The 23,860-nt window shown below is 41.2% G+C and overlaps 1 protein-coding gene across 1 annotated transcript in view; it reads right to left on the bottom strand.

Moving 5' to 3' along the window:
• LOC126260089 (NEDD8-conjugating enzyme Ubc12) overlaps positions 1-9,816 on the bottom strand; it is a 35,843-nt gene extending 26,027 nt beyond the window's left edge. The window contains exons 1-2 of the mRNA XM_049957302.1: positions 9,497-9,816; positions 9,278-9,372 (exon numbers count right to left, since the gene is read on the bottom strand). Coding sequence (XP_049813259.1) covers positions 9,278-9,372; positions 9,497-9,602 — 201 coding nt within the window. The 5' untranslated portion in view covers positions 9,603-9,816. The remainder of the gene's footprint in view (positions 1-9,277; positions 9,373-9,496) is intronic.
• Between the last annotated feature and the right edge of the window lie 14,044 nt (positions 9,817-23,860).

Here is a 23,860-nt window from a genome sequence, read left to right as displayed (position 1 = left end):
AAATTAGAACAAATATAATTATTGCATGCTTTCACTATTCCCCAACAGGGAATGTGTGTGTTTTTCTCAAAAATCTTGAGATACTCCTAAACAACACACTTTATCAAAACAAAAAAGTACCAAATTTCTGTAGTAACTTTAAATGTTGATTTTCAGTCTCCAAGGCAGGTGAGAGAACCTCTATTGACTCTCTCAAGCTCATCCAGTCTGAAAATTACATTAACGTTCCCTACAAGATGCAAAGATCATACCAAAACCCTCAACCAGATGTTTATAAATTGTCTAACAGACAGCAGAACCTTTGGATACAGGTTATAGTGATCACTGTACCCAAGTCCTCTACCTCACAAATGACGTCCTTTCACGCTCCAACAACAAACACAGAACTAAAGTTATAAATTAATTGAGAAAATATGAAAACTTTCAATGATTCTTTAGCACCAAAAAATGAAATGAAGTATATGAAAGAGATGACAAAAAACAGGCATCCTCCTGAAATACATTTCTAAACCTCTTCAATATTGCTTTTCCTCTCAAATTTAAATACACTATATTAATCGCGAACACTAATAAGAGAGATACATTAAGCAATATGTTAAAATCCTTAAGCACAACCCAGCGAACAGCGAATGTTAACTATGTGGCAATGTTCTCAAACGATACAAAGGTAGTGTGGAAAATTAAAAGAAATGAAACAAATGAACTATCTCGTGAACATGAAAACAGTACTCTGGTCCACAACAATTCTACAGTCACTAATCCACAAAAAGTTGCAAATATATTCACAACTACTATGGAAGTATTATAAAGAAAATATTATAAAGCATAAGAAACCCACACCCAACAGAAAAACATAAAATAAAAACTTCTATGGACCCTATATTCTTCTGGGACGTTACTGCTGACGAAATAATACATAGAGCCTGTCCTCTGGAATTTATGACGTTCCAGGTTTTATTATTAAGAACTGCATAAACACAATAGCCATTCCACTTTCTAATGTATACAATTTATTGTTGATCACAGTTACATTTTCTGATTGCTTGGAAGTGGCAAAAGTTATCCCGCTCTATATACAAGTACATACACTCCTTAGACCTTTTTTAAAAAAAAAGGTTGGCATCTTCCTAGATCTCTCACAAGTTGTTTAATGTTACAGACCACAAAACACTACTAGACAAGCTGCAGTCAGCTCACAAATGGGGAAAAAAATTACAATGTAACACAATGATGAATGACATATCAAAATGTACGGTTTTACTCTGATTACGGCGAAAATGCACAAGGTGTGCCCCACGGCCTTTCTTTACGTAAATGACTTACTGTTGAATGTCAGTGCCAGTACCAGTACAGTCTTTGGAGGTAATACTATAGTCCAATTAAAATTATTTGTTTGTTGATGTCTGTCACTTGCTGCTGTAGTGTTGCCACATCAGCTGCCAGCCACTGCTTGGTTATAGGTCACACACAAACACAGTGGGTCACTTCACAAGTGCTATTAATGTGTAACACGGAGCAATGTTGGCAGTGGATGCTGCAAAGTATGTCGGCAATATGAGATGCCCTGTTGATGATTTAGAGTGACCAGTGACTGAACAGAAGCGGATGATACATTTTGTAGCCATGGATTTAAACTTGTATCCTAATCACAACCTTGGGAGGTGTCATTTATCTGAGGAAATGGCAGTCAACAATCTGCAGAAAAACTGAAATCATGATCGCTTTCTTCGTGGCGATTAAAGATAACCTCTATGAGCAAACTCAAGATAGAAAGAATTCAGTTTCAGTTTTAAAAACAAACTATTTTCTTGATATCATTGGCATTCTCATTGGCACTATAATTTCAAAGATCATTTCACTCATTACCACACCTAGGATTATTGTCAAAAATACAATCATATAGGGTATCTAGAAAAATTTGTGATTGGATTGACGACTTTTTGGTAGGGAGGATGCAACATATTATCTTGGAAGTAACTTCGGGTGTGTTATTCTTGCCGTTCATGTTGTATGTTAATGACCTTGCACACAATATCAACAGTAAAATCAGGCTTTTTCCAGATGATGAACTTATCTATAATGAAGTACTATCTGAAAGAAGCTGCATCAATATTCAGTCAGATCTTGATAAGATTTCAACATGGTGCAGAAACTGTCAACTTGCTTGTAATGTTAAAAAATGTAAAATTCTGCACTTTGAATCACAAAAAAATGTAGTGTCCTGTGACTATAAGTCAATGAATCCCTTTTGGAATTGGCCAGCTCATACAAATACCTGGTTGAAACACTTTGTGGAATGTGAAATGAAATGATTACATAAATTCAGTTGCAGGTGAAGCACATGGTAGACTTATTTGTAGAATACTGGGGAAGTGCAATAAATATGCTAAGGAAATTGCTTACAAATCACTTGTGCAACCAGTTCTACAATAATGCTCAAGTGTGTTGGAACTGTACCAGATAGGACTAACAGAGGATATTGAGTGTTTGTAGGAGGGCTTGCTTAATCTGTGGGGAGTGTCACCAATATACTGAATGAACTTAATTGGAAGACTCTTTAAGGTAGATGTAAATTATCCCAAGAAACTCTAAAAACAAAGTTTCAAGAACTGACTTTAAATGGTGACTCTAGGAATATACTACAATCCCCTAAGCATCACTCGCATGGGGATCATGAAGATAAGATTAGAATAATTACAGCACACACATAGACATTCAAAAAGTCATTCTTCCTGCACCCTAGTAACTGATACAATGGGGTGTACCTTCTGCCATGCACCTCACAGTGGTTTACAGAGTGTGGATGTAGATGAAGGCTGATTGTAGTTGACTCAGGCAGATTACAAACATAAAAACAATTATAGGAAGAAAAATAAGAGTAAATAAAGTCTTTATGACGATGAGAATGATGCAGCAAAGAATTAGAAGCAAGAGGCAAAAAAATACATTTAAACCAATTAATTGAACAGAAATAATAACAATATTTTGATTAGATTCAGAAATAAAAAAAAATTTGCAACATTTGATACGATTCAAATGTGTGATCTACACAGCAGGTCGATTCACTAACCACAGCAATACGCCACAACGCTGCTATGTGTGGTTATGTTTACGACACTGGTGACCTAGTTGTAACAACAAATTGCAGCCTTCAAAAATCAGCTTCACACAATGTCATGCAAAGCTTATCAAATGTGAGCCGGTCTCTAGTCATTGTGATAACTGCATAGGTCACTGTGAATCACATTTTGTGCAGAAGAAGCCAGTAGTGTTTGGTTAGTGCTATGTATGAAATGTGTGTATTTCATTAGCACTCTGTGTGTGTGTGTGTGTGTGTGTGTGTGTGTGTGTGTGTGTGTGTGGTTATCATGCATGATTAAATACAAAATACACTCCTGGAAATTGAAATAAGAACACTGTGAATTCATTGTCCCAGGAAGGGGAAACTTTATTGACACATTCCTGGGGTCAGATACATCACATGATCACACTGACAGAACCACAGGCACATAGACACAGGCAACAGAGCAGGCACAATGTCGGCACTAGTACAGTGTATATCCACCTTTCGCAGCAATGCAGGCTGCTATTCTCCCATGGAGACGATCGTAGAGATGCTGGATGTAGTCCTGTGGAACGGCTTGCCATGCCATTTCCACCTGGCGCCTCAGTTGGACCAGCGTTCATGCTGGACGTGCAGACCGCGTGAGACGACGCTTCATCCAGTCCCAAACATGCTCAATGGGGGACAGATCCGGAGATCTTGCTGGCCAGGGTAGTTGACTTACACCTTCTAGAGCACGTTGGGTGGCACGGGATACATGCGGACGTGCATTGTCCTGTTGGAATAGCAAGTTCCCTTGCCGGTCTAGGAATGGTAGAACGATGGGTTCGATGACGGTTTGGATGTACCGTGCACTATTCAGTGTCCCCTCAACGATCACCAGTGGTGTACGGCCAGTGTAGGAGATCGCTCCCCACACCATGATGCCGGGTGTTGGCCCTGTGTGCCTCGGTCGTATGCAGTCCTGATTGTGGCGCTCACCTGCACGGCGCCAAACACGCATACGACCATCATTGGCACCAAGGCAGAAGCGACTCTCATCGCTGAAGACGACACGTCTCCATTCGTCCCTCCATTCACGCCTGTTGCGTTACCACTGGAGGCGGGCTGCACGATGTTGGGGCGTGAGCGGAAGACGGCCTAACGGTGTGCGGGACCGTAGCCCAGCTTCATGGAGACGGTTGCGAATGGTCCTCGCCGATACCCCAGGAGCAACAGTGTCCCTAATTTGCTGGGAAGTGGCGGTGTGGTCCCCTACGGCACTGCGTAGGATCCTACGGTCTTGGCGTGCATCCGTGCGTCGCTGCGGTCCGGTCCCAGGTCGACGGGCACGTGCACCTTCCGCCGACCACTGGCGACAACATCGATGTACTGTGGAGACCTGACGCCCCACGTGTTGAGCAATTCGGCGGTACGTCCACCCGGCCTCCCGCATGCCCACTATACGCCCTCGCTCAAAGTCCGTCAACTGCACATACGGTTCACGTCCACGCTGTCGCGGCATGCTACCAGTGTTAAAGACTGCGATGGAGCTCCGTATGCCACGGCAAACTGGCTGACACTGACGGCGGCGGTGCACAAATGCTGCGCAGCTAGCGCCATTCGACGGCAAACACCGCGGTTCCTGGTGTGTCCGCTGTGCCGTGCGTGTGATCATTTCTTGTACAGCCCTCTCGCAGTGTCCGGAGCAAGTATGGTGGGTCTGACACACCGGTGTCAATGTGTTCTTTTTTCCATTTCCAGGAGTGTAAAAATGGCATGCCCACAATTCTGGATCCAAACACATCAAGAAATAATGCTGGACAAGGAACTGGAAATGAACTGACCAACTGTTAAGGCAGTTGGGAAATGGCGAATGGTTTGGGCATGGCACTGAGTGTTCTGATTGAAGTAAGCCAGCTCCAACTTATGAAGTGCCAACTATCAAGTAATTTTAATCTTACTTCAGTCTCCTGATGCCAACAGAAATGACAATGAACTCTTAAGAACATGTAACTGAAAGTACAGGTTAACTCTGATTTGTCTGACAGAATAACCTGAGACTCAACAGAAAGAAAACCACCTTCCTGAACTTCCACATGAGAACCAAGAAATTTATGCTAGATACAAAATTACACTGTTCCGAAACATCCCACATATCAGAAACATGATTTTTAGACCTACGGATCTGGGACAACTTAAAATGACAGACTTATATCAGCAAAACTTACAGTAACCTGAACAAAGTGCACTATACCTAATGCATTATCTTGTACTGCACAAGCCCAAAGCCTGTTCGCACTGGTTACTGTGCACAATTTGATAGTGTAATGCAGTATAGTATAGTATGGTATGGTATGGTATGGTATGGTACCATACACACAGCTCAGACAGTCTCCTCAAAAATTAGATAGTTGTGACAGTAATGAACAGGGTAAAGCCAACTCACAGCTGCCATTCTCCCTTTCAAAAGTCGGCACTTATGCAGTTTAGGGGGGCACATGCGCTGATCACGAGAAAAGTAGCTATTTTTGAAGGAAACACCTATTTCTGAAGATATAAGCATATATATGCACGGAATAAAAAAAAAATTATTTCAAAAATTGTGCGTTACAGTCATATCTGATGTGTGCGTCACCGAAAAAGTACTTATTTTCGTATGGATGGAAAAAAAAGGTCTCAAAATTTTTTTTTATCAAAAATGATGTACTGCATATGTATGCACGGAATTTCAAAAATATTTTTTTTTTTTGGGGTCGACCGAAGCGCCCGATCCCACCCGTCGGCTTTGATCCGTGACGTAAGGCTGTTGTGGTGTGTGACGTCACGACGGCGCGGAATTTAGTTTGTGAGAGTGGCATCGTGTGTGAATTTTGGTAAATTGCTTTTTTTTATGTCTTTGGTAGGTATGGATATGACTGACAGGGTCAACAGTTTTCAGTTGTCGGCTATGATGGGGGACAGTGCGTTGTCTCTAATAAAATTTCTTCAACTATTCGGATTTTTGGATGAAGTCGTGAAGTATTCAGTATGTCGTGAAGAAATGAGGCTTACTTAAAGTTCCGGCGTCTCGGACCAGGGACGGCTGTATGTGGAGATGTCGTAAGGATAACAGGTCAAGGGAAGTGTTCGATCCCAATGTATGGCTGTGAATGTTGGTATTGGTATCGGGAGATGTTTTTGAGCTATATAGGTCAAGGGAAGCGTCCGATTCCAGATGATATTGTGTTCAGTGGTATTTCAGGAGTTTTGTGATGTCTGTTTTTTTCGTCCTTTTGCGTGGTTTTGTATGGGGGTGGGTGTCTAAATTTGTTTGTATTTAGTTTGTCCCCACCCAAAAACCCCCCATTTCCCGCACTTGTCCCGTTAGTGTTATTAGGCTTTTTGTGGAACGTGTGTTTGTTTTTCGGTGTATTTTCGTCCTCATAATGTGTACGTAATGACTTTATATGCGCCATATTGGAATCGTGGTTTATGGTCATTTCCGCCATATTTGTGACGTCATGGGTCAAAGCAGATGGGTGGGATCGGACGCTTCCGTATTTCCTTTTTTTGCAAAAAAGATGGAATTCATAACAAAATTTTCTCAAAAAAATCATATTTGTTTATTTCGCACAGATATACATTAAAGTTAGAATCATAGATTAGATAAAAATAGCTATCTCAAGTTAATTTGCAGCATTAGGATAGATTTTTCGAACATGCTCAATGAAATTGTGGAATGGATTTTCCTCAAAACGCCGACTGGTGAAAGCAGACAGTTAATTTATCTTTTTTTCCATCCATACGAAAATAAGTACTTTTTTGGTATTCCATGCATATGTATGCTTATATCTTCAGAAATAGGTGTTTCCTTCAAAAATAGCTACTTTTCTCGTGATCTGTGCATGTACCCCCTAAACTGCATAAGTGCCCAAACATCACTCATTCTATCTCTTGGCAGTCTCTACACATTAGAAATGTGTAAGTCAGTAAAAAGTAATGTTGCAAAATTCAGCAAAGATCTGAATACCCACGATCATGCTACATGACAGAAAATGAAACGGCATGTTCAAAACAATGTGTGTTCTGGTCTATCTCAGCTCTCACGTATGCAACATAAATCATAACATCATTACACCATGGATCAAAGCCAAGATCTGCCACTTTTAGATTAAACTGAGCAACAATTGCTACAGCCGAACAGCTATCTGTACCATACTCCCTAAATATGACAATCCGGAAGAACACAATGTTAAGTCTATCATAGCATTTTCACTGATCACTAATTTTATTGTACTAGTGTGGGTGGCACAGTATTGATACTCTAGTACACTTTAATAGGAAACCACTAATACTCTGGCAGAAGACTGTGGGACAAAGAATGAACGAATAAATAAATAAATATTTGATCTTTTCTTTCTTCTTGTAGGCCTACTTTTACTATATTTTAGCTCACTACCTTAATGCTTGTGCACGTTTTCATATTCAACATTTGTAAATATAGAGCAAATCGTATGAAATTATTACCAAAACAAACACCATAAAAAGAAACTTAATAAATGTTATCGTAAGAAACTTCTATCCACACGTTAATATGCTGCAATCCAAGCTATTTGCAGCTTGAAGTGGAATCCAATACTGCAGCAGGCTTAATTCTGCAGTATTTTAATGAAAACAAACTAAAATTAAACACAAATAAATCTGTCTATATTGAATTTGATCTTGGGAGGCAAAAAATTCATGAAAACCAAATCTTAATAGGTGACGAATACATTAAAAAACAATACTCTACCAAATTTCTTGGCCTGACACTTCATGCAGAGTTAAACTGGTCTTATCATGTGAATGATATTTGCAAAAAGCTATGTACTACCATACATGTCCTAAGAAAACTGACACCTTTTTGTAACATCAACACTCTGAGGCAAATATATTTTGCACTATTTGAATCCCATCTAAGTTATGGGATAGAGGTATGGGGATCCAGCAGTAAAGGTAATATGAAACGTGTACTTATCTTACAAAAGAAGGCACTTAGAATTGTGGGAAAGAAATGTGCCAGGGAGTCCTGCAGAAATTTGTTTAAAGAATTTAAAATACTAACTGTTCATAACCTATATGTGCTGAACATAATCATTATGGCAGTAAACAGTAAAAAAAATTTAATAAAGAAATACACGCTCGCAACACTAGAGGTAGAGAGAGACCCCACATCATATCTCATAGAACAACACTATGAGAAAAGCCCTCACTAAGCAGGCATAATAAAACTACTGAATTGCTTCCATCCTAATATCTCCAAATTGCCCATTACAAAACTAAAAACGAAATTAAAATTATGGCTCCTAAACACTCCTGTATATTCAATAGATCAGTTTCTAGATTTCGTACACTCGCATGATGGAAGACCATCTATCTGAAAATATAAGTCATCTCAGATCTTAGACTATGTCACAAACTGTAGATTCCTTAATATACGTATGGCGATAACATTTTTGTAAATATATAGTTCATGTATGTAACTGTTCTCTCAACTAAATTTAGAAAAAGTTGTGTAGATAAAAGTGCCAGACAATAATATGTAACCCTAGCAAGTAAGGCTCTGACTTATCCTGAAGACTGGAACAAAAAAAAAAAAACCCTCTTTTTGTAATCAGTTGATGTTGAATCAAAATAAATAAATAAAAAATTAATGAAGGACCTCATTGGCCTATGAAAAAGGCATGACAGTTTATCTGAGTGGGACCAAATTTATGTCTAGCTCACTCTTCTGTTACATTATCACATCCAGGCTGTACCAAACCTCAGCAGTAATCATACTGACTATAAAAGCAATAGAATGTCCTGAAATACAAATACCTACGTCACAAACCAATTACACTGAATTTTGTGTGTGACTTCAGTCAAAATGACATGCAAGTTCTCCCACATTTTACAAAATTATCGACATAAAAGAAAGCAACAGAGGTAACAAGAACATTACAATGTACAAAATAACTTCTGATAACCAACAATAACCATACAGAAAATGTCTTTTACTTCAATAACACACTATTTCTGTGCTGTCAGTTTAAGTATAAATCACAGACTAGCATCTAAATAATTTCTGCAGAAAACTCTTGGTCTCGATTGCTTTTTAATATAGTGCTTCTACGAAAATCTCTTATGAGAGATGATGATGCAAATATGACAAAATCTAACAAACTATTCTACTTGCGTGAGAGTACTGCCAGTACACATTTTTCCTCGTACCTCATCGGGGCATATAATAAGCTTGAACGTGAGTAAGTCATCCGGATCTGGGAACTCGGTATTGCAGGTTTTTGGAAGATTAAGTTCATTTATATCTGTAATGAACAAATTCAAAATCATACGACAAATATATAAATTTGTAACCACTCACTTAGCATTCAGTATACTTCCGCTTATTTCTGTTGTCGTAAGCTTTACAAACACTACAATTCGACAAACCTTTAGTTATTCTTAATTGCGCGGCGGAAGCTTTCTTTTGAGTCCCTGATTTGGGGGCTGCTTCTCCGTCCTTTTTCTGCTGTTTCAAAGAAAACAACTTAATCATTGTCACTTCGGAAAGGCGGTATAAATTTTTCGTAGTTTCACAGCATTCACACGAAAACCCTCAAAAACACTGTCATTCAAATACTATAATTTCTGACAAGGATTTATTCACTTGCTCAACATGTTCTTGTCGAAAAACAAAAACTATATCGAGTATAGGCCCGTATGGTCGCTGTTGGGATCAGCGATATTCATTATAACTGCAAGTAAGTTAAGAGGGAACGTCATACTACAGCAGCGATAATGTAAAAAGGGGATTCCAACCACGGCCGAGTCGTATCATTGGATTCTGCTAGTGAAGTTCACAATCAGCGAATAGATATTCGCTGTCCCTGATCTAAAACATAAACGCAGCAATTAACGGCGAAGAAAAAATTATTTTCGTAAGTTTACGAGGCACTGGTGTAACATAACAACTCATGCCACACGATTAAGTAAAAAGGAAAGGATACAGCAAATCACTGCGCAGCAGTAAATTCGCAGTACTGTCAACACATAAAATTTATTTCACAGAAACATTAAGTGCTCGGCCCTTTAAGGAATTCAACGGCTAATTCGTAAACGAATTGTCTGTGTGGATTCATAAAAACGTAATGTAAGAAGATTAAAATATGACTTAGGTAGAAATGGTGGGTCTCGTAAAGCTGAGCGGAAGGCCGATGATTAAAAACAAACCGCAGCACTGACTAAGATAATGTTTTGAGGCGCTGCGATACAACAAAACAAGATATGCGTTTATGTTATTATATTATGCATCCACGAAATTTGATGAGAAAGCGATCAAGTTCAATTTTGACGGAGCGTGATGGAGACAATCATACCAACAATAATTAACTAGTTAACTTTGGCGTCATTACGTCGAGCTGGAATATTCACCTTGATCATTGTTGCTGGTACGTGACATTTGTATTTAAAGGGTGGTTGTAAAAAAAGGGCTTTTACCGCAACCTTCCTTCGGGTTAACTCGCGGAACAGCGTTTTAATAAACGCGGAATAACTCCAAGAGGGGTGTTTTCTTTTATTTCATGCATTCATCCAGGTAGAATGCAATATGGCATGAAAGCCTTCGAATAAACTAATCTACTATGGTAAGTAAACTCCAAGTCGACAACTTTAAACAGAAACAGAACATTATAAAACAAGATAAAAATCGAACTTTGTAAAATATATGTTAATAAACAGGCACTAGGAAATTAAATGTTTGTGAGACAGTTGTGTATGAAATTTATGAATGGGATATGTCGCACTGCATTGTGAAAAATACAATGTGTTACAAATTTTGTGTAGTTACGAGTACGTGTTCTTCAGTGATGCCTAAGGGGAAAAATATGTATTGTACAGTTAAAACTGTTGGACTATTTGATAGTATGTTGTTGGAACACAGTGATATACTTTTCGCTTATGTACATATTATTTCTCGCAACGCTTTATGCTGACTTGTCCAATACCGGTGTTAATACTTTACCTCTATTATTTCAAGTGATGTGTGAACCACTAAAGTACAATTACCCTAAAGAATGTACAGCGTAATGAAAGTCACAGTCATATCAGTATAGAACTAAGCAAGTAAATTATACATTGTAAAAGATTTTGTGGAAAAGGAATACTATGTCAATTAAAAACAATTCAATAAACCCAAAAGAATATACATTATATGAAGGAGGGAAATAATAGCAGAGAAAATTATGACATTACATTACCATTTGGTGTACTACATCTACATCCATACTCTGCAAACCACCACGAAGTGCATGAGCAAAACTATGTCCCATTGGACCAGTTATTAGGATTTTGTTTAAAATACATATTTGAACCGCCAGCTGCTTTTATTTTAAACCCAAACATCTGCCAGTTTCAGACTTAGACCATCTTCACGTATGAGTGTTAAAATGGTTTAAGGCGGCATATTGCATTAATCATTACTTCAGGGTCTCTTCTTGTCCCATTCATGCATGGAATACAGGAAGAATGATTATTTGAATGCCTCTGGGCGTGCTGTAATTATTTTGATCTTGACTTAACAATCTCTATGTGAGCAACACATAGGTGCTTGTATTATATTCCTAGAGTCATCATTTGAAACTTCTTTACTAGACTTTATCAGGATAGTTTGTGCCTATCTTCAAGAGTCTACCAGTTCAGTTTCTTCAGCATCACTATAACATTCCCCCATGGATCAAACAAACCTGTTACCATTTGTACTGCCCTTCACTGTATATGTTCAGTATCCCATTAGGAGAAACTTTCCCAGTTTCTATCAAATTTCCCTTTGCTGTCTGTCAGATGTGTTATATCACTGGGTAGATGATCAAAGACTTTTGTTGCAGCATTGTGCTCTTTGTGATAAAGACAACCTTAAAGTTGAGTAATGAATGTCATATTTCCTTCTGGTGTTGTAATTTTGTACCTCATTCTTCCTCTTGAATGGTAGTGGATTATTTGAAACAATCTTCATAAGGAAATAAATACACTGTGAAGCAGTAATCAGAAAGCTCAACTCCTTAAATAGCCATTTACTTGTAGGTGAGCACCACATGTTATTCTAACAGAACATTTATGCGCAATGAAGACTGTCTTTCTTAAAGATAAGTTACCCCAGAATATGAATCCATATGATGTTACTGGATGAAAGTATGTGAAATATATCAACTTACTGATTTGCCACTCCCCAAGATTTGCAATGATGCTAAATGCAAATGTGCTGAACTAAGTTGTTTTAGGAGTTCCAAAATGTATTTTTTTAACAATTTATTTATCATTGATATGGATCCCTAAGAATTTTGAAGTTGCCGCCCTATTTATTACTCCCTCACCATTTGTTACACTTACCATTTGTGTAGTACCCCTAGCTGTGCAAAAATAAATATGGGTCTTTTTAAAATTGAGGGATAGACCATTCGCAGAAAATCAGTCAATGATACTTAAGAACTTTACCAATTTTTCTGTGCCTGCATGAATGCTTGAATTGATTACGATGCGAGTGTCACCTGCAAAAAGAACTAATTCTGCTTGTTGTATACTAGATAGAAGATTGTTTATGCATATGAGGAACAGTAGTGGACCTAAGATTGAATCCTGGGGAACCCCATACATGACTTCTCCCCAGTCAAAATTATGTTCTTGGACTATGTTGCTTGAATTACTAAATACAACTTTGTACGTCCTTTTGGTTAGACACGATGTTATCCTTTCGTTGGCTATACCATCATTCCCATAGAAAGTTAATTTATCTATGAGAATACTGTGATTCACACAGTCAGATGCCCTGGAGTGGTAACAGAAAATACCAACTGAAGCTATTTTATTATTTAATGCTTGTAAAATTGGCGAGTGAACATGTAAATGGCATTCTTAGTAGAGCAACCCTACTGGAACCCAAACTGTGGTATACTATGAATGCATTTGTTGCTAAGGTGAGATAATGTTGTAGAATACATCACCTTCTCAAAAATTTTGAAGAATGATGTCAGCAGTGAAACAATTCAATAATTATTGACGTCTCTTTTATCATGTTTCTCAAAGAGGCTTTTAACAGTATATCTGGAAAAATGCCTTGAGTTAGTTAGTGATGCATTACATATTTCAGATAAGACTGGCCTTGTTACATGGGAAAAAGATTTAGTATTCTGTTGGAAAAACCATCAAAGCCAGATGAACTTTTATTTTTGAGATAATGTATAATTTTCTTAATCTGAGAAGGAGAAGTTGGTGATAGAGGCAAATGACTGAATTTTATAGTGTTACATTTTCAACATACTGCTGTGATTTTGCTCTTGAACTGTTGAAAGTATGCTATTGCTCATTTTTAAGAAAGTTAAAAATATTGAGTACTCCATGTTTGTATATTTATTAACTGATTATTTTTGTATACAATAACCCCAAGTTGTTCATAGATAATAACTTTAAACATCAATACAGTACTAGGAACAAGGAGAATTTTATGGTTCCCACTCACAGATTAAAGCTGTATGCGCAAACTCCAGAATACATGGGCATGAAAATTTACAACACACTAAAAAAGAAAAGTCCTCAGCATGGAGACGGGGCAACTAAACCAAAAACTATGACAATTGTTGTCACAGATATGTTATTATTCCTTAGATGAATTTCTTAATGAGCAAGAAAGCAAGTGGCTGAAATGTTTTGTTAATTAAGCTTAAAAGTTTTATGCCTTATAAATGACTGTAATAATTATTCTCTCTTTATGCAGTAATACTGTTGTTAGGCTACACACAGCTTCTGTAAATAATAAATTAATAATTACTGTTTCTGTAATACACATAAATTGTAATTGCGGTATTGACGAGTCCCCTGTACATTCAATCTTGTGATTTAACTCTATGTTATGGGACACCAAAAATTCTGCTCCTGATTCAATAAAGTGCTACTATATGTGGACATCACAGATAATATTACTTAAAACTTTTTGGAAAGTCATCAAAAAACTGGATGTGATCCTTTAAAAAAAAAAGACAACAGTTAAAAAATCTTTGAGGTCAGTTTGCTTGTTTTTGCCTAAAACATTTAGTGCTAAAAGAATCGATGTAGAACTTGGCCAAAAACTGTGCACAACATGTCGTAAGATTTGTGAACAGAGAACTGTCATCAGTGATAGAAATGAAAGTGATGCAGACGGTCCAGAGGTGACATTTCACAAATCAGTACTAAAAAGTCAAAGTATTGAGGATGCAAATAAAACTTTACATGATTTGGGATGCTCTCCCTTAAAACGTAACTCCATTCCAAATCACAGCAAGGCTTCCTGTGGCAAAAGAAGCTAGAAAAAGTGAAGCATGTTTTGGAAAGACAAGTGTGCCGGGCATGAGATTGCAGTCTTGAAGATTTTGACAGTAGAGAAGAAAAATTTGGTGATGGAATTGTTAAGAAAGCAAACAATTTTGATTCCATGATATTGTTAATGCAAGAAAGAGTGGTAGTGTAAGAATACCTGAGAAAATTCAAATTTTAACTGTAGATCCACCCTCTAGGTCAAAAGAAAACATAATGACAGAATTCAATGTTGGTGATGCAGATGACCCAGAGGTGACATTTCACAATTCATTACTAAAAAGTCAATGTATTGAGGATGCAAATAAAACGTTACATGATTTGGAGTGCTCTGCCTTAAAACTCACTGCATTCCAAATCACAGCTAGGCTTCATATGGTAAAAAGAAGCTAGAAAAAGTGATTCTGATTCTGAGTACATGGTTCGACAAGCAAGGAAATTGAAAACAGAAATGGGTATTTAATCAATTCCTAAATCAAAAAGGGGAAAATTATTGCTGATGAAGTGGTAAAGGTTGTCACTGATTTCTACCAAAATGATGAATGTACTCGAATGTTACCAGGAGCAAAAGACAAAGTTAGCGTTCGGAAGAATGTGTATATGCAAAAAAGACTCATCCTTGCAACTTACAAGAACTGTACGCTTGTTTTAAATGGGAGAATCCAAACGTTAATATTGGTATTTCTAAATTTTGTTCGCTAAGATCAAAGTTGTGTATTTTAGCTGGTGCTGCAGGCCCTCATTCATTGTGTGTGTGTGTGTGTGTGTGTGTGTGTGTGTGTGTGTTGTATCCATCAAAATGTAAAACTGCTTTTGGATGCGGGACATGTTGAAGAAACATACAAAGAACTTATAAAATTTCGTGCATGCGACTCTGAAAACTACAACTGCATGCAAACTGTCAGTATTATTAAAACAAAAATTAGCTTACAAAGATACTGATGATGAAATTGAGTTCAGCCAGTGGATAAACACAAATCATCAGGCAGAATTGGTAAAGCAGTCTGCAACTGCTGGTGAATACATAGACTTGTTGGCAACAAAATTACAGGCGCTTAAACCACTCTCATTTATATTTAAGTGTCAGTCAAAATCATTGAAAAAATTGAAAGAAAATCTAACCCCATAAAAAATAATTCTGCTAATGGACTTGGCTGAAAACTACAGTTTTGTAATTCAGAATGAAATTCAGAGTTGCCACTGGACAAGAAGCAGCTGTTCAACCCATCCCATGCATGTTTATGTGGTAAATGAAGAAAGTAAATTGGTAATAGTGAACCACTGCTTTTTAAGTGATAATACAGAAAATGATGTAGGATTTGTAAATGCTATCCAGAAAAAATGTTAGGTGGCTGGCAGAGGATTACCCACAAGTGAAGAAAGTGCATGGATGTGCTATTCAATATAAGAATAGAAAAAGCATTAAAAATTTGTGAGAGCACAAAAATGAATTTTCTATTGATGCTGAGCATTCTGTTTTTGCTACTAGCCACTGTAAATCTGTGTGTGGGGGTTTTGTTATAACGTCAAGTTGAACACATATATTTCATAAACGACACAACACATGTAAGTCACAGAGCAAGTTGACAAAGCAAGACATGCGAACACGGTAACATTCAAATCCACACTGAGTCCAAGTCTGGCAGCTGCTGGCTGCCTGATCCCTTAGGTGGCGCGGCTGCTGCATGGCTGGCAGGCAGCGCCGCATATAGAGGACGTGCGTAACTGCGCGGCGGCACTTTGAAAGATCGGCGAGTCACAACACTTTCCCCCCCCTTTGAATTTTTTGCACTGGTCTTGACGGAGGTGGCCTGTAGATTGATAACGTCCATAGGTGTTGTTTGACTGGACGTAAAGTCTCGAGGAGGAAGCTTCCCGTACGGATGGAAGTGTCCCCAATGGTAACGGGTCGGGATGACAGGAGACATAGGGGTCGAATCTGCTGGGGCCCTGTGCATCAATCTGCCCATTGCGGCAAGTCCGGTTGATATAACAGGAGACATGGGCGATGTGTCCACGTCCATAGGAGAAGGAGGCGACTAGAGTTGCTCTGACAGATGGTGGTCATCCGGTTCCTGCATGGGCACATCTTCTGGTGGCGTCCGTTCTTGTGCTGGCACCGATATGATGGTGAGAGGACTGTGTTGTGATTAATGAGAGATTCCAGGTAGAGCCGAAGCATCATCAGCAGCAGAAGAAGTCAGGAGTTTCCTCATCTGAGCCTTAAATGTGTGGACCAGTCGTTCGGCCTCACCATATGATTGGGGATGTAATGGAGGGGCCATCACATGCATGACACCGTGATGAGCACAAAAATCCGCAAAGTCGGAAGAGGCAAATTGCGGACCATTATCAGTAACAAGAGTAGAGGGAAGGCCTTACAAAGAGAAAATGCGAGCTAGAGCATTCGTGGTTGCCGCGGTGGTAGGCGACATGCAACAGACAATGAAAGGAAAGTTAGAGTAGGTGTCTATAATGAGAAGCTAATAAGTACCTAAAAAAGGTCCCACGAAGTCAGCATAAATACGCTCCCAGGGCTTCTCAGGTAAAGGCCAAGGTGACAAAGATGACTTCGGGGCAGCGGCCTAAGACGCACAAGGGTGCAGGCAGCGACCATGTATGCAATTTCAGAGTCGATGCCGTGCCAGTACACATGACGGTACGCCAGGAATTTTGTGCGAGACACCCCAGTGCCCTTGGTGAAGGAGGTGCAAGACCGAAGCATGCAAAGATGCAGGTATCACAACACATGGCGAAGCATTTTCGTTGGAAAGGAGGATAACACCATCCCTAGCCGTGAGGTGGTAATGCAAAGCGTAGTAGTTCTACAACAGATAAGAAGTCTTAGCGGATGGACAATCTGGCCAACCCTTCTGAATACAGCGTAAAACCCGGGAGAGGGTTGGGTCAGAACCCGTAGTAGCCGCCAGCCAGTCCCATGTGATGGAGAACCCGTCCACAACCCACTGCTCGGCAACATCCAGGTGGAAACACAAAAGTTCGTCCCTATCGAATGCCAGATCAGGACCCATGGGAAGGCGAAACAGTGCATCACCATTCGCATGTTGAGCCGTCGGCCGGAAATGAATCTCATAATTGAAACGAGACAAGTAAAGAGCCCAACGCTGGAGGCGGTGTGCAGCCTTGTCAGGAAGCGACATTGATGGATGAAACAAGGAAACAAGTGGTTTGTGATCCGTAACAAGATGAAATTTGGATCCATAGAGAAACACCAAACTTATTAAGAGCATAAATAATGGCCAAAGCTTCTTTTTCAATTTGAGAATACTTTTGTTGGGCATCCGTGAGCGTTTTGGAGGCATAAGCAATGGGTTGTTCAGAACCGTCAGAAAAACGGTGCGCAAGGACTGCACCAACCCCGTATTGAGAGGCGTCCGTGGCAAGAACAAGATGTTGGCCAGGTCGATAAGTAACCAGGCACGGGGCCTGTTTCAGCATAGTCTTCAATTTCTGGAAAGCCGCATCGCATGACGCGGACCAGTGAAAAGGCACGTTTTTATGCAACAGGTGATGGAATGGCTGAGCCACCGAAGCAGCAGACGCTAAAAACCTGTGATAGTATGCTATTTTCCCCAAGAAGGCCTTCAGTTCATTAACAGATGTAGGGCGGGGAAGGACATCGATCGCAGCGACAGTTTGCTGAAGCGGACGAATACCATCCCGAGAGAGTTTGAACCCCAAGTACGTGATAGATGCCTGAAAAAATTTTGATCTCTGAAGATTACACTTAAGACTGGCAGTCTGTAAGACATGAAAAAGTGTGCGGAGATTCTGAAGATGTTCTTCAGTGGTGGAGGCAGTGACAACAATGTCGTCCAAGTAATTGATACACCCAGGGACAGGGAGCAATAATTGTTCCAAGAATCGTTGAAAGAGAGCAGGGGCACTGGCAACCCCAAATGGCAATCGTTGATATTGATAGAGGCCGAAAGGCGTGTTAAGGGCCGGAAACTGCCGGGAAGCAGCGCTGAGAGGAAGTTGATGATAAGCTTCTCACAGGTCAATTTTAGAAAAACACTGGCCTCCCGCAAGTTTAGTGAGTAATTCTTCACGTCCGGGCATAGGGTAAGTGTCTATGAGGCATTGCTCATTTACAGTGGCTTTAAAATCGCCACAGAGATGAATATCACCATTGGGCTTAGCAACGACAACGACAGGAGAGGACCACTCACTGGAAGTGACAAGAAGCAAGACCCTTGAAGTAGTGAGACAATCCAACTCCCTTTTTACCCGATCACGAAGGGCCACAGGAATCGGCCGAGCCCGAAAAAACTTAGGCCGAGCAGTGGGTTTGAGTGTGATATGAGAGAAAAGGGACGAAAATGTCGTGGACAAGGAATCCAATTAAGCATAAGGAATAGCATCAGAGACGATATTGACAGAGTCATCTATGGAGAACCCAAAAACGCGAAAGGCATCGAAGCCAAAAAGATTTTCTGTGTTATTCTGGTCAGCCACAAATATGGGAAGAGTGCGAACGACAGATTTGTAAGATATCTCAGCATTAAATTGTCCCAAGAGAGAAATCTTCTGTTTATTGTACGTCCGTAATTGCCCAGTGACAGGTGATAGGAGTGGAGAACACAACTGAAGATACGTCTGAGAATTAATGATAGTGGCAGCAGAACCAGTATCCACCTGTATGCAAACATCCCGACCAAGGATTTGGACTGTGAGGAATAAATTCCCTGAAAGGGAAGAATTGCAATTGATGGACATCACAGAAGCAGAATCAGCGTCACGGTCATGAACATCATGTATGCGGTTGGATTTGCAAACGACGGAAGACACATGACCCTTCTTTTTGCAGTTGTGAGACACGGCGCAATGTTGGGGACAATCCTCGCGTGAATCTTTCGTAAAACACCGTGGACATGAAGGAAGTTGCCGGGGGTTTTGATGCAGTTTCTGAGAGGGTTGTTTGCGGTTAGGCCGAGGCTGGGCGTGGGAGCATACAGTGGCCACGTCGTCAGGCGGGGACACGCCGCACGCGTCGTCAACAGCGCACAGAGGTTGTATGTCCCCGACGTCACCCCACGCCTCTATTTGCGCGCCAGCAGCGTGAGAAATTTCAAAAGACTGCCCAATGGATAGGACTTCATCTAGAGTCGGATTTGCCAACTGAAGGGCATGTTGCCTCACTTCTTTGTCGGGCGCCGACCGGATAATAGCATCCCGTACCATGGAATCTGCGTAGGATTCTTTGAGAACGTCAGTAACAAATAGACACTTTCGACTGAGGCCGTGAAGCTCAGCAGCCCAAGCGCGATAGGATTGATTCGGTTGTTTTTGAAAATGATAAAAGGCAACACGAGAGGCTACCACATGTGTTTGCTTATGAAAATATACGGACAGAAGTGAGCACATTTCAGCAAAGGACAAAGACTCATGATCTTTTAAAGGAGCCTATTGCGACTACAATCAATCCATTTGAGGTGAAATCCATGAAAGGAACAGAGACTTACATGTTTGTTCATCCGTGACATGAAAAGCCAAGAAGTGCTGTCGAAGACGTTTTTTGTAATCAGACCAGTCTTCTGCCGTCTCGTCATAAGGAGGAAAAGGAGGTATAGACAATGACGAGAAACGGCCCGCATTGGATGCCGTGACGAAATCGAGAATCGCCGATGTGAGAAGCGTTTGCTGTTCAATGAGACCTTGCAATAGTTACTCTAAAGTAGCCATGCACCTGTGGGTCAACGATGAAAAGGAAAAATCCACTGCCTTGTCGCCAATTGTCAAGTTGAACACATATATTTCATAAACGACACAACACATGTAAGTCACAGAGCAAGTTGACAAAGCAAGACATGTGAACACGGTAACATTCAAATCCGCACTGAGTCCAAGTCTGGCTGCCGCTGGCTGCCTGGCCGCGTAGGTGGCACGGCTGCGTCATGGCTGGCAGGCAGCGCCGCATATAGAGGACACGTGTAACTGCGTGGCGGCACTTTGAAAGATCGGCGAGTCACAACAGGTTTGGGAGGAACTATAAAATGTGTTTCGAGAAGAGTTAGTCTTCAACTTGCGGATGATGCACAAATAACAATTGCATCTGGTGTTTATGATTTCTGCAAAGCTAAGATTGAAAAATGTTTTTTCACTACTTAGAGAAAGTAATTGTAGATTTCCTACACAAGAACTCGGGAAGAGATTTTCGACAACCCGCATAATACCTGGTACCAGAAATTTTCACCATTATAAACAATTTTTTTGTGATTCTGTGGAGATTAGAAGAGAAACGTCTTCTGAAAAGCTTTCCTTGATTTTTTCGTACATTGAAAATGCCCCTAATGGACATGCACTCATCCTCAACAGACTTCTTTTGTAGCAGCTGTATTGTTATAACTTCAAGTTGAACAAATATATTTCAAGGACGGCGCAATACATGAAAGTCACAGATCAAGTAAACAGAGTAAGACGTGTGTCACTTTAACAGTCAAATCACAACTGAGTCCGAGTCTAGCAGCTGCTGGCTGGCTGGCCGCTTAGGTGGCACTGCTGCTGCATGGCTGGCAGACAGGACCCCATGTAGAGGACGTGCGTAACTGCGCAGCGGCACTTTGAAAGATCAGCGAATCACAACACATTTCCCCCCTTTGTAGTTTTTGCACAGGTCTTGATGGAGGTGGCCTGTAGATTGCTAAAGTCCATAGGTGTTGTTTGACTGGCCGTAAAGTCTCGAGGAGGAGGCTTCCCGTATGGACAGAAGTGTCCCCGATGGTAACGGGTCGAGATGACAGGAGACGTGGGGGTCGAATTTGCTGGGGCCCCGTGCACCCAACTGCCCGTTGCGGCAAGTCTGGTTGTTATAACAGGAGACATGGGCAATGTGTCTGCGTCCGTAGGAGAAGGAGGCGAATTGAGTTGCTCCAACAGATGATGGTCATCTGGTTCCTGCACGGGCACGTCTCCTGTTTGCGTCAGTTCTTGTGCTGGCACCGATATGATGGTAAGAGGACTGCGTTGTGATTAATGAGAGATTCCAGTATCCCGAGTGTCAGGTAGAGCTGAAGGTGGTGTTGCGGCATCTGGACCAGGCGTTGCCAGCACACTAGGCCGAAGCTGGTCCGCATGACACACTGCAACACCCGTGTCCATCTGGATTTCATACAGGCATCGGCCACGGTGTCGTAAGATGCGGCCAGGACTCCATTTTGGCCGCCTGCCATACCCCGTACCCATACAAGGTCGCCGGCGGTGAACCGGCCAAGCAAAGGCACCCGCGGCCATGAGGTGGAAGGCCACAGAAGATGAAGTAGCATACGGGGCTGTTAGCCATGTAAGAGCTCAGCTGGGCTGCGGTCGCCCATGAGGGTGAAACGGTAAGAAGCCAGAAATTGGAGAAGCGCATCATCAGCAGCAGAAGAAGTCAGGAGTTTCCTCATCTGAGCCTTAAATGTGCGGACCAGTCGTTCAGCCTCACCGTTTGTATGTGGATGGAACAGAGGGGCCGTGACATGTATGAAACCGTGACGGGCACAAAAATCCACAAAGTTGGAAGACGCAAATTGCGGACCATTATCAGTAACATGAGTAGAGGGAAGGCCTTACAAAGAGAAAATGCGAGCTAGAGCATTGGTGGTTGCCGCGGTGGTAGGCGACATGCAACAGTCAATGAAAGGAAAGTTAGAGTAGGTGTCTATAATGAGAAGCTAATAAGTACCTAAAAAAGGTCCCGCGAAGTCAGCATAAATACGCTCCCAGGGCTTCTCAGGTAAAGGCCAAGGTGACAAAGATGACTTCAGGGCGGCGGCCTAAGACGCACAAGGGTGCAGGCAGCGACCATGTGTGCAATTTCAGAGTCGATGCCGTGCCAGTACACATGACGGTATGCCAGAAATTTTGTGCGAGAGACACCCCAGTGCCCTTGGTGAAGGAGGCGCAAGACCGAAGCACGCAAAGACGCAGGTACCACAACACGTGGCGAAGCATTTTTGGTGGAAAGGAGGATAACACCATCCCTAACCGTGAGGTGGTAATGCAAAGCGTAGTAGTTCTGCAACAGATAAGAAGTCTTAGCGGATGGACAATCTGGCCAACCCTTCTGAATACAGCGTAACACCCGGGAGAGGGTTGGGTCAGAACCCGTAGTAGCCGCCAGACGGTCCCCTGTGATGGGGAACCCGTCCACAACACACTGCTTGGCAACATCCAGATGGAAACACAAAAGTTCGTCCCTATCGAATGCCAGATCAGGACCCATGGGAAGGCGAAACAGTGCATCACCATTCGCATGTTGAGCCATCGGCCAGAAATGAATCTCATAATTGAAACGAGACAATTAAAGAGCCCAACGCTGGAGGCAGTGTGCAGCCGTGTCGGGAAGTGACGTTGATCAAGGAAACAAGTGGTTTGTGATCCGTAACAAGATGAAATTTGGATCCATAGAGAAACACCAAACTTATGAAGAGCATAAATAATGGCCAAAGCTTCTATTTCAATTTGAGAATACTTTTGTTGGGCATCCGTGAGTGTTTTGGAGGCATAAGCAATGGGTTGTTCAGAACCGTCAGAAAAACGGTGCGCAAGGACTGCACCAACCCCGTATTGAGAGTCAACCGTGGCAAGAACAAGATGTTGGCCAGGTCGATGAGTAACCAGGCACGGGGCCTGTTTCAGCATAGTCTTCAATTTCTGGAAAGCCACATCGCATGACGCGGACCAGTGAAAATGCACGTTTTTATGCAACAGGCGGTGCAACGGCTGAGCCACTGAAGCAGCAGACGCTAAAAACCTGTGATAGTATGCTATTTTCCCCAAGAAGGCCTGCAGTTCATTAACAGATGTAGGGCGAGGAAGGACATCGATCGCAGCGACAGTTTGCTGAAGTGGACAAATACCATCCTGAGAGAGCTGAAACCCCAAGTACGTGATAGATGCCTGAAAAAATTTTGATTTCTGAAGATTACACTTAAGACCGGCAGTCTGTAAAACATGAAAAAGTGTGCGGAGATTCTGCAGATGTTCTTCAGTGGTGGAGCCAGTGACAATAATGTCGTCCATGTAATGTATACACCCAGGGACAGGGAGCAATAATTGTTCCAAGAATCGCTGAAAGAGAGCAGGGGCACTGGCAACCCTGAATGGCAATCGTTGGTATTGATAGAGGTCGAAAGGCATGTTAAGGTCCAGAAACTGCCGGGAAGCAGCGTTGAGAGGAAGTTGACGATAAGTTTCAGACAGGTAAAGTTTAGACAAATACTGGCCTCCAGCAAGTTTAGTGAACAATTCTTCGGGTTGAGGCACAGGGTAAGTGTCGATAAGGCATTGAAACCAAAAAGATTCTCCGCGTTACTGTGGTCGACCACAAGTATGGGAACAGTGCGATCGACAGGTTTGTAAGATACCTCAGCATCAAATTGTCCCAAGAGAGAAATCTTCTGTTTATTGTAAGTCTGTGATTGCCTAGTGACAGGTGACAGGATTGGAGAACCCAACTGAAGATAC

The sequence above is a fragment of the Schistocerca nitens genome, chromosome 5 (assembly GCF_023898315.1).
Source record: "Schistocerca nitens isolate TAMUIC-IGC-003100 chromosome 5, iqSchNite1.1, whole genome shotgun sequence".
Classification (NCBI taxonomy): Eukaryota; Metazoa; Arthropoda; class Insecta; order Orthoptera; family Acrididae; genus Schistocerca; species Schistocerca nitens.
This window is presented reverse-complemented; position numbering and strand designations above follow the sequence as displayed.